We start from the raw sequence: 13,072 nt of genomic DNA, 5'->3' as shown, positions 1-13,072 counted from the left end.
ACACACACACACACACACACACACACACACACACACACACACACACAGATAAGGGACTCCAAGCCCATGTGGAGGAATGTGCTTTGTGTGAGATCCAGAGGCCGGTGTGGGGACCAATTCCCAATCCCACAGAGCACCGGCTGTGTGAACAGTGCTCGTGATGGGCTCAGGTGTACTCACACAGGTGGCCGCAGCCAGCGGGGCAGTGGGCGCTGCTCTTGAGCCAGTTCATGATGTGCTCCAGATGTCCACCGTGGCTGCAGCCCTGACACCACACAAACAGTCCCTTAACCACATGGTGGCACACTGCACACACACTGGCACACTGGTGGCACCTAGAGGAGAGACGCAGGGCTCGGGTCATGTAACATTTTTTTTTTAAATTACAAAAACTCAAAGTCTACAGTCCAGCAACCAACCAACCCTTCCTATAAAACGGTTCATACCTGTCACAAATCCAGCCCTTGTTGCTCATTGGCCGCTTGCAGTTGCTGCAGTTGATGTGAAGTGTTGTGGACGCCTGGTTCAGGCAGGTGATGGCGCTGCACGTACTCAACTTGATGACCTCATTTGACACGTTCCACAGCTCAAACCGCTGCAGCAGGTCGATGTAGGACATGTACCAGTGCTCCTGTAACAAAAGCACAACTAGATCAGGGTTTAGGTCTTCTGAACTGCAACGGCGTAATTTAGTTTGAAGACTTTGGTGTTTTACTAGTGAAAAACTTGGTCATAGATAAGGCCTAAAGAATCCCTAAACGCTGCTGGATTTTTTTTTCCATATAACATTGACGATAGTGGAAATACATTTAACCTAAAATATTTATTCCGGTAACATCTCTGACTTATTTATCAGATATTTAAGATCAGCTTTAAGTCAGGAAGTCATTCTTAGGAGTACACAAGAACCAGAAACGTTATATTAATGCTTCTGCCAACACAAAAAACCTCCACAGTCCTTGTCCATGAATTATTCTAATGCAGTTTTTTCAACACCTCTCTCTATCTGACCTGTGTGAGGTCATCGATCTCTTTGCGGATCCTGTCCCCCAAGACGATGAGCACAGACACGGCCATCTGCACGTCGCCCTGCTCGGCGTAGTAGCTCAGCATCTCCCGCACGATGGGACAGAAGAAGCTGGCGGGTAAATGTGGACTAAACAGCGGCTGGGAAATGGAGATGAGGGAGAAGGACTCAATGGGTGTCAGACAGGTGACTTCTGCCTCGTTGCCGCTGACGTGCGGGGAGTCGGCCTTGTCCTGTTGAAGGTGCTCCGGAGCGGACGGGTTGTCCATGATCTCATGGCGCAGTTGGAAGGCCTCCTGGGGCAGCGTGCACTCCTGCTCTTCTGTCGTGACAAAAAGGGAGCAGAGGTAATATTAGACAAAAGAGTGCTGAGCATGGAGGAAGTTATAAATAGCAGTCACTGGCGTAGGCAGCTCTTTGGTTTCAGAGACGGTACTGGGACTGACCCGTTTGGTTTTCGTGCTCCATAGAGTAGAGGTCATCGTCATCCAGCTCAGCATCCCCAAACATATACTCAGCCTGGCCCTCGCTGCCCTCCGTCTCCTCATTTTCTGAAGGGAAATCAAAAACGAGTCTTGAATATTACACAGAGAACATAAGGACAAACAGATGAGCCTCCTTCACCTTCATTATTATTGCTGATGTGCAAGATCCCCGGCTCCAGGTGGGCGTTGTCCTGCCTGCTCTCTCCTTTACTGCGCTCCAGTCTGCCCTCTGGACCCATTTCCTTCATGCTGAAACTGAAAGCACAATGTGCATCAGCGTTAGATGACGACTGACACTACGGTTGTTGTAACGGCACACTGAGACGTCATTTACCTGTTCATTAAAGGCAAGGTGCCCAGTTTACTGAGGCTGTGGTTCAGACCGGGCGTTGTGGGGTTTGCTGGGTCAGAGAACATAATTCTCAACATGGTCCATGTTGTGGAAACCTTTGAATTAAAGAAAAGAAGACAAGTTATTGATTACACATGCCGAACACAATTACTGTAGAACACATTACTATTGAAAGTAAAGTGTTATAAATACATGTTAAGACATCAGCATGGGCTCTAGGAACTTATGGACGTTTTTTACGATTTGTTGATATTTTAAGAACGAATAATAAATCATCAGTAATCAATAGATTAATAGATAATGAAAAGAAAGAAAAAAGAAAAAGAAAAATATATATATTGTAATTAACAAGTTTGAAATGAGTCATTATTTTGCAGTAATATGTCTATCAATTTGTATAAATCTTAATCCGTCATGGTCACATTTAAATTGAAAACAACAAAACCGACAGGATTATTTAAAAAAAAAAAAGAAAAGAAAAACGACAGCAACAACAGCACTAAGAATAGATTAGTTGGAGTATTGATCTGTCTGACCTGAGGTCTCTTGAGCTCCCGGGCCACCTTGGCATTGTGATCACACAGCTCAGCAAAGGGCTTCCCACAGAGGAGGTAGAGTTGTGCCGTCTTGACAAACCAGTCCATGCAGTTACTGTCCAAGTCTGTCTCAAAGACACTAAGGGCGCTGGACACATGGGCAAACTGTTCTGTCGGGTCGGGCTTCTTGAAGAAAAAGATGGGGTAGCGCCGGTCGCCTCCGGGGTAAGGCTTTCTGTTGGCGTCACTGCTGATCAGACTCTCCTTGGCTGCGAAGGCCAAGTCACCGAACAGTCCGAAGCACAGACCCTCGGGGTTGGCCTTGTCCACGGGACGAGTGGCGTCCTTGAACATGTGCTGGTAGAGTGTGCTGTCCTTAGAGCCAGAGAGCAGGAAGTGAGGGTCGTGCTGGTGGCGCCACACAATACCAGTGGTCACATCCTTGTGCTCCTCGAATGTGGCGAAGGGAATGAAAGGTCTGCGGACGTCCCACACGTAGATGTTGTGATCCACCATCATGGAACAGGTGGCTAAATGAAACTTCTTCTCAGGCCGCCACTTAACCCGCGCCACTGAGGCGATCGTCTGGACACAATAGATCTCCTTGGCCCGGTTTGTGGTCATGTCCCACACTTTCACCATCTTGTCCCTGCCCCCTGTCGCCAGCCATCCCCTACAACAGAAACAAAAGGGAGAACGCTATTAACAATAATAGAAAAAAAAAAAAACACCCTCCTGACCCAAGATACCTTTAGAAAGGAAAACCTCTGATTTCTCAGTTGGTTTGTGTCACAAAGTCATTTTAATTTACCTGTCATCAGGGTGCCAGTCGCAGCAGAACACAGGGCCGGTATGGGCGGTGAACATTCGCTCATAGCGGTCTGGCCGCCTGATGTCCCACACCTGGACGTTGCCATTCTCAAAGGTTGCAGCAAACGTGAAATAATCCTTAATGCTGAACTGGACGTCCCGTACACTCTCTGACTGACCTGGAGGCAAAGGGAGAGCGGGAAAAGTTAAAGTGTGCAAATAATTTCAAAAGATTTCCAGTAAACAACACTGTAAAGACTTGTTAAGAGGAAGTTCCTCCCATGCAAAACACTCAGCAGCTGCATTTCAGTTAATGGTAATAATCTGATGCTTGCTTATCACACAATATTCTACCTGAGAAAGTGCTGACCGACTCCTTCTTGCGCAGGTCGAAGCACTTCATGAAGCCATCCTGCGAGCCGCTTAGCAGCATGTAAACCTCTGTGGGGTGGAAGCACACCTTGTTGACGGTGCGTTTGTGCTCTGTGAACAGCTGGTCCTGCTTGTTACGAGAGGGTTTCCCCAGGTTCCAGGTGACCACCGCCCCATTGGTGGCAGCCGTGGCCAGCAGGTTCTCTTCCATCTGGTGCCACATGACGTCCGCACAGCTGAAGTTGAGCGAGGGTTTGCGGCCGACGCGTAGATTCAGCTTCTCCACAAACTGCTCCTCCTCCAGCGCGTAGATCTTGAAGATGTTGCGGCCGGCTACCACCACCTGCGTGGCATCCCGGCACACGCTGATGGCGTTGGCCGGTGCGTCCAAGTGGCAGAACATCGTTCGGCCACTGATGGCACTGCTGCTGTGGGCTGTGGTAACACGCGACATCTTCTCCATGTTCCTGGAGCAGGCAACCGTGATTTCACTGATGCATCAGGTGAACAGCACTTGATTTTGCTGCTTTTCCAGCACTACTTTAAAAGAAATTGGAGCAGAATGTAAAATGTTTTTTAAGGCAGTTCAAAAATCCACCAGAAGGTGGCACTACACGACGTTAGATATATATACAGTACTTGACACAGGGGGCAGGAGAGGTGGCAGTATGTACAACATGTATGTATGTTGAACATTTTAGACAAAGAAACGGCTTCAGTACTTACTTGTGGAAGAACTGCCGGCCTTATCAATGTCTGCAGCAGCACAGAGTCCTCTTCATGTGCTCCCATGAGAGCCAAGTTACTAGTAGTGAGAATATATTATCTCGTTATCATGGGGTTACCGAAATTATATATAATGGCTGTCTGTCACCTTCCTGCTTTAGAGTTATATTTCCATCCATGTTATGATTTCAAGATTTAAATAATGTCAGATTATCAGTGTTTGTTTACCTCTGTGTGGCCTGTCTATCCTATCGTGTTGGAATTCGCCTTCGCTGAAGTTTGGTTTGTGTCAATCACCTTCTACCTCGTGCTAATGATTGATTAATAGCTGTTTTAAGCTCACGATGCAGTGGGGAACAAAACGAGCGATCCCAAAAGTGGGAAAGCCTTTTCACTCCAGTGACATGTGCATTAAAATTTAAAAATGTTCAGCTTGACCAGTAACCTAATGTTACACCCTTGATTTCGTGCGTAGGTGGTCGTTCATTTTCCTCAAAAATAGGGTTAAATTTGAGATAACGTGACGTATATCCGTTAGCTCCTTCACGTTAAGGCTTCAAACAGCTAAACTCGCTCTGCAGTGTACTTGCACCACAAACATGACTGGAATGTGATGCTAATTCTAGCTGGCTAACCTAGCTAACGAGTACTTTTGCAAAGACGAAACGCGCGCGACATAAGTTGTACAAGTACGTCGGGCAGTTAGAGAAACGTAAAATACATAAATATATATATATCCTGGTGGGTGACAGTGTCTACGCAAAGTCAATACAAAGTATTCCAGGGGACAAACCTTCTGAGATTGTTGCTCAATGCTTGCGGCACCGGAAGTAGTATTTTCTTCTTCTTCTCTAATGGAAGTAGTATTTTGCGCGGGTATCTTCTCGCGGGAATTCCGTACCTCATAACAGAGGCATCGCCACGTTTACGCGACTACAATTCGTTCAGTAGTTTATAGAGAACATCGGGCCCTGTTTTTGTTTTGTTTCAGCAGGAAGGTGAAATACTATCGCATGTTAAATGGTGTAATGCTGAAGTCCATTCTTGTAGAACAGAGGTTTTACAAACTGACATTCAGATTACGGTCGTCTGTGTTTGCAGGTGATGGTGAGAGCTCTCTGTTGACATGAGTGCTCTGTTTGCCTGTGAGGACCCAGCCACATGGAGGAGTGTGTATGGGAAATATTGGGATGTAGTGGAGGCAAAGTCCAAAAGCAAGAAACCTGGAAAGCTGCTGAACCTCGACAAGTGGTAAATCATTTTTTCCTAACAGCAACAGTTACAAAAACCACATTCAAGTTCACTGAATTGAGGATGTAACATTTCACACTGTAGTAAATCTTACTTCCGGTATTTTATGCAATTGATTTATCTCTGAGTCATTCACAATACATCAAAGTTTAAGCATCAAAGTTCATTCTTGACCAGGAAATAGAAGTTTGACAAAACAATCCCAACTCATGGTCCACTCAAAAGCCTTTTCTGGGGCTTTCAACTGTATCACAGGGACTTCATCATCAGAGAGGGTTTGCTCAGCTGTAGTGGAAATGGATTTGTTGACATTTTAGCTTTATGATTTCATGACGGTACTTCTCCTTCATGTAAGTTATTTCCATGATAACTGAGAAAACTCCCTTTTGTTGATGAAGGCCACATGATAAAGATCTGGAAAAAAGCTAGTAAATGGACCTTGAGTTAGGATTGTATTTGGCACAAAAGGTTTAGTGTCTTTTTTTATGAATGCAGACAAATTAATATATGGTTATCACTGTATATGAAATGTGTTTAATTAATTAAGTTGACTCAACCTTCGCTTTGAGAATAAGATTGACGGTAACTGAGCCTAACCTGCGTTCATCTGTGGTCAGGTACCAAGAGGAGCTGCCTACACTCATTTCAAGTCGACCTGACATTCATGTCACTCAACCAGAGCTGGTGAAACTGATGGAGTGGAAGCTCACTGTAAGTGTTGTCTAGACATTAAATCATCATAACACCAAGGAGCTTTAACCCACCCACAACAAAAGCTTTTGTCAGTAAATATTCCCTCAAACATATAGCTTTGATGGCTAGCTATGAAGAGGCACTAGCGCTTACGGTGCATCAGCTGTGTCCTTGAGTGGCCCCGTATGCTTTCCTGCAGAGGGGGAAGTTCAGGCCGAGGCTGCAGCAGCTGGTGGCTTCCAACAGTGAGGACACCGTGGAGACGTGTTCCAGAAAGGCCTTCAGCCTCCTGCCTGATGTGCAGGCAGCGATCGCAGAGCTCAGCTCCCTGAAAGGCGTAGGCCCGGCCACCGCCTCAGGTTAGCACAGCGTCTCCCTTCTGTTTCTGAAGACACTGTATCGATTCTGCTTTCAGCAAATTGATAAAAGTATTCCTATTGATAAAACATCTGTGTGATACTTTTTAAAGCACAAAGTGAAAGCCTTCTCAGTTAGTGCACAGAGTCGTCCTTACACTGGCGGATTGAGTGGCCGGGACTCCCTGCTATGTATAAATAGTTTGTATTCACCTCATGGATGCACTCAGCATGGCTTGGGGGCTGACTGTCCATTTTGATCCAGCTATGTTGGCAGCAGGAGCTCCAGAACAGGCTGCCTTCATGTCCGATGAAGCCATGGAGAGTGTACCAGGACTAAAGCCCATCCAATACACAGCCAAGCACTACACTCTCTACTTGGGCAAAATGGTCGAGTGCACTGAAAAACTAAACAAAGGTGAGCTAATGACGGGCACACAAGAGATGTGGGTGCATCCATATTGTCAATACAGCACACGAAATATGAAGCTACTAATAAATAAAACATTAGTTTATGCAGTATTTGCTTACCGTCCCCAGGGTTAAAACATTGAGAGGCAGTGCTCAGTTTTTATGCACCACATGTCTGAACTTCAAGAAAACAATTGTTATTTTTAAATCGAGGCATACGACCTTTCCATTTGCCACTGCCTTTTATTTGAATTACATTTGGGACTATTCATTTGTAGTTTGCACTGTAACTTTTATTCTCCCTTTTAAACAGTTTTATTCAAACTTTCACAGTGCCTATAAAAAGTGGAAGATTTAATCTTTTATTGCTGTTCAACATTTCATCAAAAGGAATTGCTTTTTTTTACCCTTTTCAGAAGGAAAAAAAAAACATTTAAATGTATTTTATATTTATAATTATTTTTAGGACACTCTGGTGAACATAAAAATACCTTTTTAATATCAGTGTAAAAAGAAAATAAAAGCCACATGAACTCTACTTTGATTGTGGTTTCTGGCCTCCCCTCTCAGTGGATCCCCAGCAGGACTGGACGCCCCACAGGCTGGAGTTGTGTTTGTGGGCGTTGACCACAGCCAAACAGCACCAGCTCCCACTTCTAAAGGAGGTCGATGTGAAGGTGAAGAGCTCGGATGCCGACACTGACCAGAGACCAACAAAGAAGCTCAAAACAAGATAAAAACAAATAGTGCACAGTATCTTTTACACTTGCTTTATTGTTTGTCAGATTTTTTTTTTTTTGTGTTTTTCCAAAATAATAAAGCCTTTATATCAAATGGAGTATATAGAGTATTTGCATTTTTTTTGTTTGGTATCATGTAGTCCAGTCATACAGTTGTAAGTTGCAGCACAATGATAATGGTTTTGTGCTGAAACACTAAAAACAGCAGTTTGACGTTGCCACAGTATTGTTCTTTATTTATAGTTTCTAAATTAAAGCAAAGTACAATGAACAGTACAAAATAAAACAAAATATATTCATATATATACAATATAAAATGGTTCCGTTCAGAACATTTAAAAAGTACAATAGATTGTGAAATAATTAATGAGGACTTTGATATAAATTATCCATATGTAAATTTAGTTTTCCTTTAGTTTCCTGATGACCGAGAAAAATAGCTTCTGCTTATTCTTTTTGTAAACGCTGTGTTGGTACAACCTCTCGTCTAGTCTGAGAGATTGAACCTCGTAAGCTTGGCACCATTTTAATCAATACAAGTAAGCAGCTCATGAAAAACTACCACAGCAGCACAGATATGACTTTTGTTTTTTTTCTTTTTTTTTGAATTCTAAACCTTCAGAGGGAAACGACTCATTTTAAGAAACGTCCTGTTGATATTTGCATTACACCGAGTGGCTCAGACAGTTTCTGGGAACATGAAAAGAATCCGTACCAAAGCTAGAAACTGGGAAACAAAGACTTTAGTAATGTTCTCTGTTCCAAACCAGATCATATACCCTTAAATCTGACCACATTAAACATGTTAATGCATCAATATCCAGGATATTTTGAGAACTATAGTCTGTACATTTGGGGGGCCTTGGAACCCGAAATCAGCATTTCAGGTTTCAACGTCTTTGTTTTTCAGAACAATTCCATCCCTGGAGCTACAGTAGCCTGCTTTACCTGCAAAGTCCTGCAGTGAGATATACATCTAAGTAGCAATAAACACTAAGAAAAGGCAACCTGGCCGGCTAGTTGGTGAGCAGCAGTTCTGAGCAGCTACTGTATATACTAACATCAATGTCTCTTATGGATTCTGTGCATGATCATGTAAAATAATACACCACACGGCAAAGCAGCCTTTCTGCCCGGTGCTTAGATTTGGGCGCATATATACGATAAAAAGGCATTGGGCATAACAGCACAATGGATTGGCATAGGGAGGTAAAAAAGCATCAAAGAATGTTTATGGCAGTAGAGAATATGGCACATGGCAACATGTCAGTTAACTGCATCATCAGAAGTGCAAAAAGAAAAGCCCACATATGACAAAACACAGGAACAGGAAATAAGAACAGCAGAAAAATGAATTTTTTTTGACTCAGACGAGCACGGAAATGAACAGTAGCTTGTGTGCAGTCACACCAACAAGGGTTCATGTATGAATGAGACTCAAATGAGTTGGCTCTGACCTGTTAACATCACCTCGTATCGCAGTCATGGCTGTATAGAAACCAATCAAGAGGGGCCGTGTGGATCACACAAAGTGATGGATCACATGTTATTGATAGTCTGCAAGTTCAGCTCATGCCAATCTCTCCCGGTGCCTTTCTTATGCTGTTGAAAACAAATGTGTCACTCAAAAGGCAGCAATTCAATTAACATCATGTAGCCTGTCAGATCCACTTATTGAAGGAAGATATCCTGTTTACGTCCTAGCCTTGGGCTCCGGTGTATCCCCGCAACAGCCATGCATCATCATCCTGACACCAGGGGTGTCGTGACACGGGCATGTACGCTGCCGAGGTTTTATGATGAGTGCCGACACTGTTGTTTCCGCTGTCCCGCCACCCCTCACAAACCATAAACCGACACATACTGTCAAGCCAGATGATGTGAGTCAGGCCTCAATCACTCATTTCCTTGAAGATGCTGTCTGAGAGCAGGAGAAGGCTTTTATCAGACAGGAGGTGGCATATTTTAGGAGGCGTTGGTACTGTGAGATTTGGCTGACAGAGACACACACACAAGCTACTCCTGAAAAGTTTCCCCATGCACTTGGTAATTTAAGATACACACACTGCTCCTTTTCTCTCCTGTTTATGATGCTATTGTCTGCTTTTTTCAGAAGATATTTAATAATAATAATACACCTTATATGAGGAGTACATAGTTGAGTATCTTTTTCGGGGCAACAAGAATTCACAAGCATTTGCTTTTCATCCTGCATGTACTTCCAGGAGGGGTAATATTCACAGTTAATGTGTTCTACAAAACAGCTATTCACTAGCCCTTTTCACTATGAATCTTCAAGTAAAGAGGCACATTAACCTCCTCTCAGGCATCCTCTTCATCTTCATTATAGGCTAACAGGGCATGTATGCATTATTCAGCGATGCATCTTTGCTATACCAAGCAATAATATTTCCAAGTATGCACAAGGGTTTCTCTCAAAGATCCATTATTACCACGTATTGGCTGATCTTTTCTGTTGTTAATGCATCTGAAAATGGCTTTTTCTGTCTATTTCATACGGATTTCCTCATTTAACACAGAGTCTTCTGTTACTTCCGACAGTTTCACGTGGAAGCAAATGCTGAGGACTGTATTTATGACCAACTATCAAAAATTGGCAAATGCATAACATTTTTTCCCTCCAGGCAGCCAGTGGACATTCAAATGAATTATTGATTGAAAAACTGAAAAACGGGAACATAGCATGAGTAAGTGTAATTGCTATCCTCGCCTCAGCTCTCCAAAAAGCTTGAATCACTCTGGAGACAAAGTAGGACAGAAGCTTCGTCCATAATTTGCTATTTGCAAAAGAAGAGCTGCAGCGAGGCTTCTGCGCGCTGCAGGGGAGAGTTCGGAGATGTGGGCACTTGCAAAATGAAGCTGCATCGACTACAAACAAGTTGGCGAACAAGCTGTGGAATGAGTCTCGCTACATGAAAATATCTCAAACAGTCCAGAGTTTCACAGGCTCATACTTGCACAGTTTGTCTTCTTCCACCTCACCTGTTAAATATTCACAATGAAGAAATGAGGTTTGATCACACTGAAGAACAAAGTTGCACTGTAGCTATCTTCCTCTTCTTTTACCCTCTCCAATTAGTTCTTTCTATGGCTTATTTTTGTAAAGCACTAAAGATTTATAAAATCAAGCTCGAGTCATTGGTGGTCATCTAACAAACCAGGGGATTCTGCCACATAGACTATTTTTCAGAGGATCAAAGCCTTACAGGAGTTATCAGAAGAACAACAATCATAGCATTAATTTTGCACCATTTGAAACGTTTCTCTCTTCCCTCTCAAAGAGGAAAAAAATACAAATAAATATACTCTTGGTTATGAACATACATTATACACATCCACTATCAAATGAAAAATGGGGACAACTTAATAACACTGTTTTTTCTTCTTTATAGGTACATTCCTTTACAAAAGTATACAGTCCCTAAGAATGAGAAACTGAGGTATAGACTGGGCCTGACAGAGAGACCCCAATGCCCTATGGGACACAAAGGTCAGAGGTCAGGTGATGACACATCCTTGCCCTCCCCAGTTCAGTCTGTCAGAGCGAGAACAGGCAGAGTATGTGTGTGTCCTCGTCTCGCTGAGAGCCACGGAGCATGACATGGCATATTTTACACTGTGCGCCTAAGCAAGTTGGTGGTTAGTTTGAAACAGCAACAAGAGGAGTTCACTCTCTGAAGTGTCGACTATCCAGGGATCTTCAGCGATCCCCTTACTCGTGATATTCTTTTTTCTTTTCTCTCCCGTCACGTGGTCACTTTCATTTCCTATCTTCACGTCTTGTCTATGTTGTGTGAACTATGAGTCCGTATCCACAGTGTTGGTATTATGTCTTGGAAATAACATTAAAAAAAAACAGATGTCTTCAGACCCCATGAAATGAAAATGACGGTGATGCCTCTAACCTTAAGGTACTCCTTGTAGATGACACAATCCACATAAAACGTTTTACTCCATTCTTCCTACAACTGCTCTGGGAAAGCCATTTGCACTGCAAAGAATTTTGACTGATGTTTTATAATTGGGCAGGAGATCCTGCTTAGCAGCTCAATTTGAAGAAAACGTTCTGTTCGTTGTTTTTTTTGTTTTGAATCAGTGTGTCAGCAATTCAGCAAAAAGTCACAGTCCCTGTGAGTTGCAGCAGGGCTGTGAATTCAAAATATTCATATCAGCAATCATACTGCATTGGTGCGTCTGTATTTTTTGATTGCTGCCACCAGAAATAAATGTGCTCTTCCCGAAATTCTCCTTTAGTTCTTCATTAAAAGCAGTTGCAGCTCTGATTTGTAGCACAGCCAAAAGGTCTCAGATTCAGCCATCAACTCTGCTTAAGTGCTACAAGCAAAGTTTAGGGGGCGTTGCTGCAGCTGATCCTGATCTCTGACCTTCAGAGACGGAACATTTCTCATATAGCGTGTGGTCAGCATCGTCACCGCCAAAGCATACACACTGCTTTCCTCCCTTTAATTCCCTTTCCTTTGAACCACAGGCATGTGTCATCAACTCAGATTCTTCTTTCCGTAAATGAAAGACGCAGAAAGAAACGGTTGATGAGAAAACGTTCACTCAAAGTTTAGTGCTGGTAATGTGGATGAGTTTTCAACGTATATATAAAAAGATATAATGCTCTTTGAAATGGATCTGAGGGACTTTCACCTGTACTTGTTGCTACTGTAATCCCTGGGGGGGGGGGGGGGCCTTCATCAGGGAGGAGGTGGTATCTGCACCCCCAGCAGCTCATATGCAAAGATGTTCCAGAAGATGGCGAAGAGGAGAAAGGTGATAAAGGAGAAGACGATGACCCACCAGGAGCACTGCTTCTGCAGACTCTCCTCGTAGCTGCGCAGAATCAAAAGCCCCATGCTGATACCGACCACGGCCCCCGATAGGTGTGCCATGAAGCTGGGCTGGGGCCCCGAGGAGGGCAGCGGCGGTGAGAAGCGAAGCCAGACTGCACGACCCACCTCTGAGCTCACTGCGGGGGAGAGATGAAAGACAGAACCTCCTTAGTATCTGCTCATGGTTGTTGCTGTGAGGACATCAGACCACACCACCGTCCTGTTATTCCATCATGGCTTTTGAAGAGAATTTTTTTTTTTGGCAGAGTTTCAGATGGAAAGCTTAATACCACTCTCATGTCTGCACGGTGAACATGTAGCTACAGCAGCTGGTTAGCGTATAGCTTAGCAAAAAGACTGGAAACAGTTGGAAACAGTTGGCCTGGCTATGTCCGAAGGTAAGAAAATCTACGTATCCTAAATTAAGTACATTTAATAAATTTGAGATTTCAAA

The 13,072-nt window shown here is 43.6% G+C and overlaps 3 protein-coding genes across 9 annotated transcripts in view; 1 reads left to right on the top strand and 2 right to left on the bottom strand.

Moving 5' to 3' along the window:
* Positions 1-6: 6 nt before the first annotated feature.
* On the bottom strand, positions 7-7,451 carry wdr24 (WD repeat domain 24). 3 transcript variants are annotated; one of them, XM_031842898.1, is made up of 11 exons: positions 5,102-5,149; positions 4,309-4,387; positions 3,565-4,122; positions 3,212-3,389; positions 2,401-3,073; positions 1,847-1,959; positions 1,652-1,767; positions 1,474-1,578; positions 1,012-1,349; positions 447-631; positions 7-335 (listed from the first exon to the last, which is right to left on the bottom strand). In XM_031842898.1, the coding sequence occupies exons 3-11, from the start codon at positions 4,043-4,045 to the stop codon at positions 167-169; spliced, it is 2,358 nt and encodes a 785-aa protein (XP_031698758.1). In that variant the 5' UTR covers positions 4,046-4,122; positions 4,309-4,387; positions 5,102-5,149; the 3' UTR covers positions 7-166. The 3 variants fall into 3 exon arrangements, with proteins under 3 accessions (XP_031698758.1, XP_031698759.1, XP_031698761.1); XM_031842899.1 differs by having other exon boundaries at positions 3,565-4,119; XM_031842901.1 differs by lacking the exons at positions 4,309-4,387; positions 5,102-5,149 and adding an exon at positions 6,406-7,451 and having other exon boundaries at positions 3,565-4,119.
* Positions 5,109-8,012, top strand: LOC116381074 (uncharacterized). 4 transcript variants are annotated; one of them, XM_031842910.1, is made up of 6 exons: positions 5,114-5,306; positions 5,387-5,559; positions 6,177-6,270; positions 6,452-6,611; positions 6,874-7,026; positions 7,590-8,007. In XM_031842910.1, exons 2-6 carry the CDS (start codon positions 5,435-5,437, stop codon positions 7,754-7,756), a joined length of 699 nt encoding a protein of 232 aa, XP_031698770.1. In that variant the 5' UTR covers positions 5,114-5,306; positions 5,387-5,434; the 3' UTR covers positions 7,757-8,007. The 4 variants fall into 4 exon arrangements, with proteins under 4 accessions (XP_031698771.1, XP_031698770.1, XP_031698767.1 ...); XM_031842907.1 differs by having other exon boundaries at positions 5,115-5,306; positions 5,410-5,559; positions 7,590-8,006; XM_031842911.1 differs by lacking the exon at positions 6,874-7,026 and having other exon boundaries at positions 5,109-5,306; positions 5,410-5,559; positions 7,590-8,012.
* Positions 7,491-13,072, bottom strand: part of rhbdl1 (rhomboid, veinlet-like 1 (Drosophila)) — a 37,812-nt gene continuing 32,230 nt past the window's right edge. For both annotated transcript variants that reach the window (XM_031842905.1, XM_031842906.1), the window contains exon 8: positions 7,491-12,755. In XM_031842905.1, coding sequence (XP_031698765.1) covers positions 12,484-12,755 — 272 coding nt within the window. In that variant the 3' untranslated portion in view covers positions 7,491-12,483. The remainder of the gene's footprint in view (positions 12,756-13,072) is intronic.

Source organism: Anarrhichthys ocellatus, unplaced genomic scaffold (assembly GCF_004355925.1).
Source record: "Anarrhichthys ocellatus isolate YVR2014 unplaced genomic scaffold, GSC_Weel_1.0 scaffold4, whole genome shotgun sequence".
Classification (NCBI taxonomy): Eukaryota; Metazoa; Chordata; class Actinopteri; order Perciformes; family Anarhichadidae; genus Anarrhichthys; species Anarrhichthys ocellatus.
This window is presented reverse-complemented; position numbering and strand designations above follow the sequence as displayed.

What these genes read in the sequence shown, in the direction of transcription:
- wdr24 (XM_031842901.1), bottom strand. Translation starts at nt 4,045, where the DNA reads ATGGAGAAGATGTCGCGTGTTACCACAGCCCACAGCAGCAGTGCCATC. An exon ending in CATCAGCAATAATAATGAAG is followed by an intron (nt 1,579 to 1,651) that starts GTGAAGGAGGCT and finishes ATTTCCCTTCAG; the next exon opens with AAAATGAGGAGACGGAGGGC. An exon ending in AAGGGCTGGATTTGTGACAG is followed by an intron (nt 336 to 446) that starts GTATGAACCGTT and finishes TCTCTCCTCTAG; the next exon opens with GTGCCACCAGTGTGCCAGTG.
- LOC116381074 (XM_031842910.1), top strand. Translation starts at nt 5,435, where the DNA reads ATGAGTGCTCTGTTTGCCTGTGAGGACCCAGCCACATGGAGGAGTGTG. An exon ending in CTGCTGAACCTCGACAAGTG is followed by an intron (nt 5,560 to 6,176) that starts GTAAATCATTTT and finishes ATCTGTGGTCAG; the next exon opens with GTACCAAGAGGAGCTGCCTA. An exon ending in CACTGAAAAACTAAACAAAG is followed by an intron (nt 7,027 to 7,589) that starts GTGAGCTAATGA and finishes CTCCCCTCTCAG; the next exon opens with TGGATCCCCAGCAGGACTGG.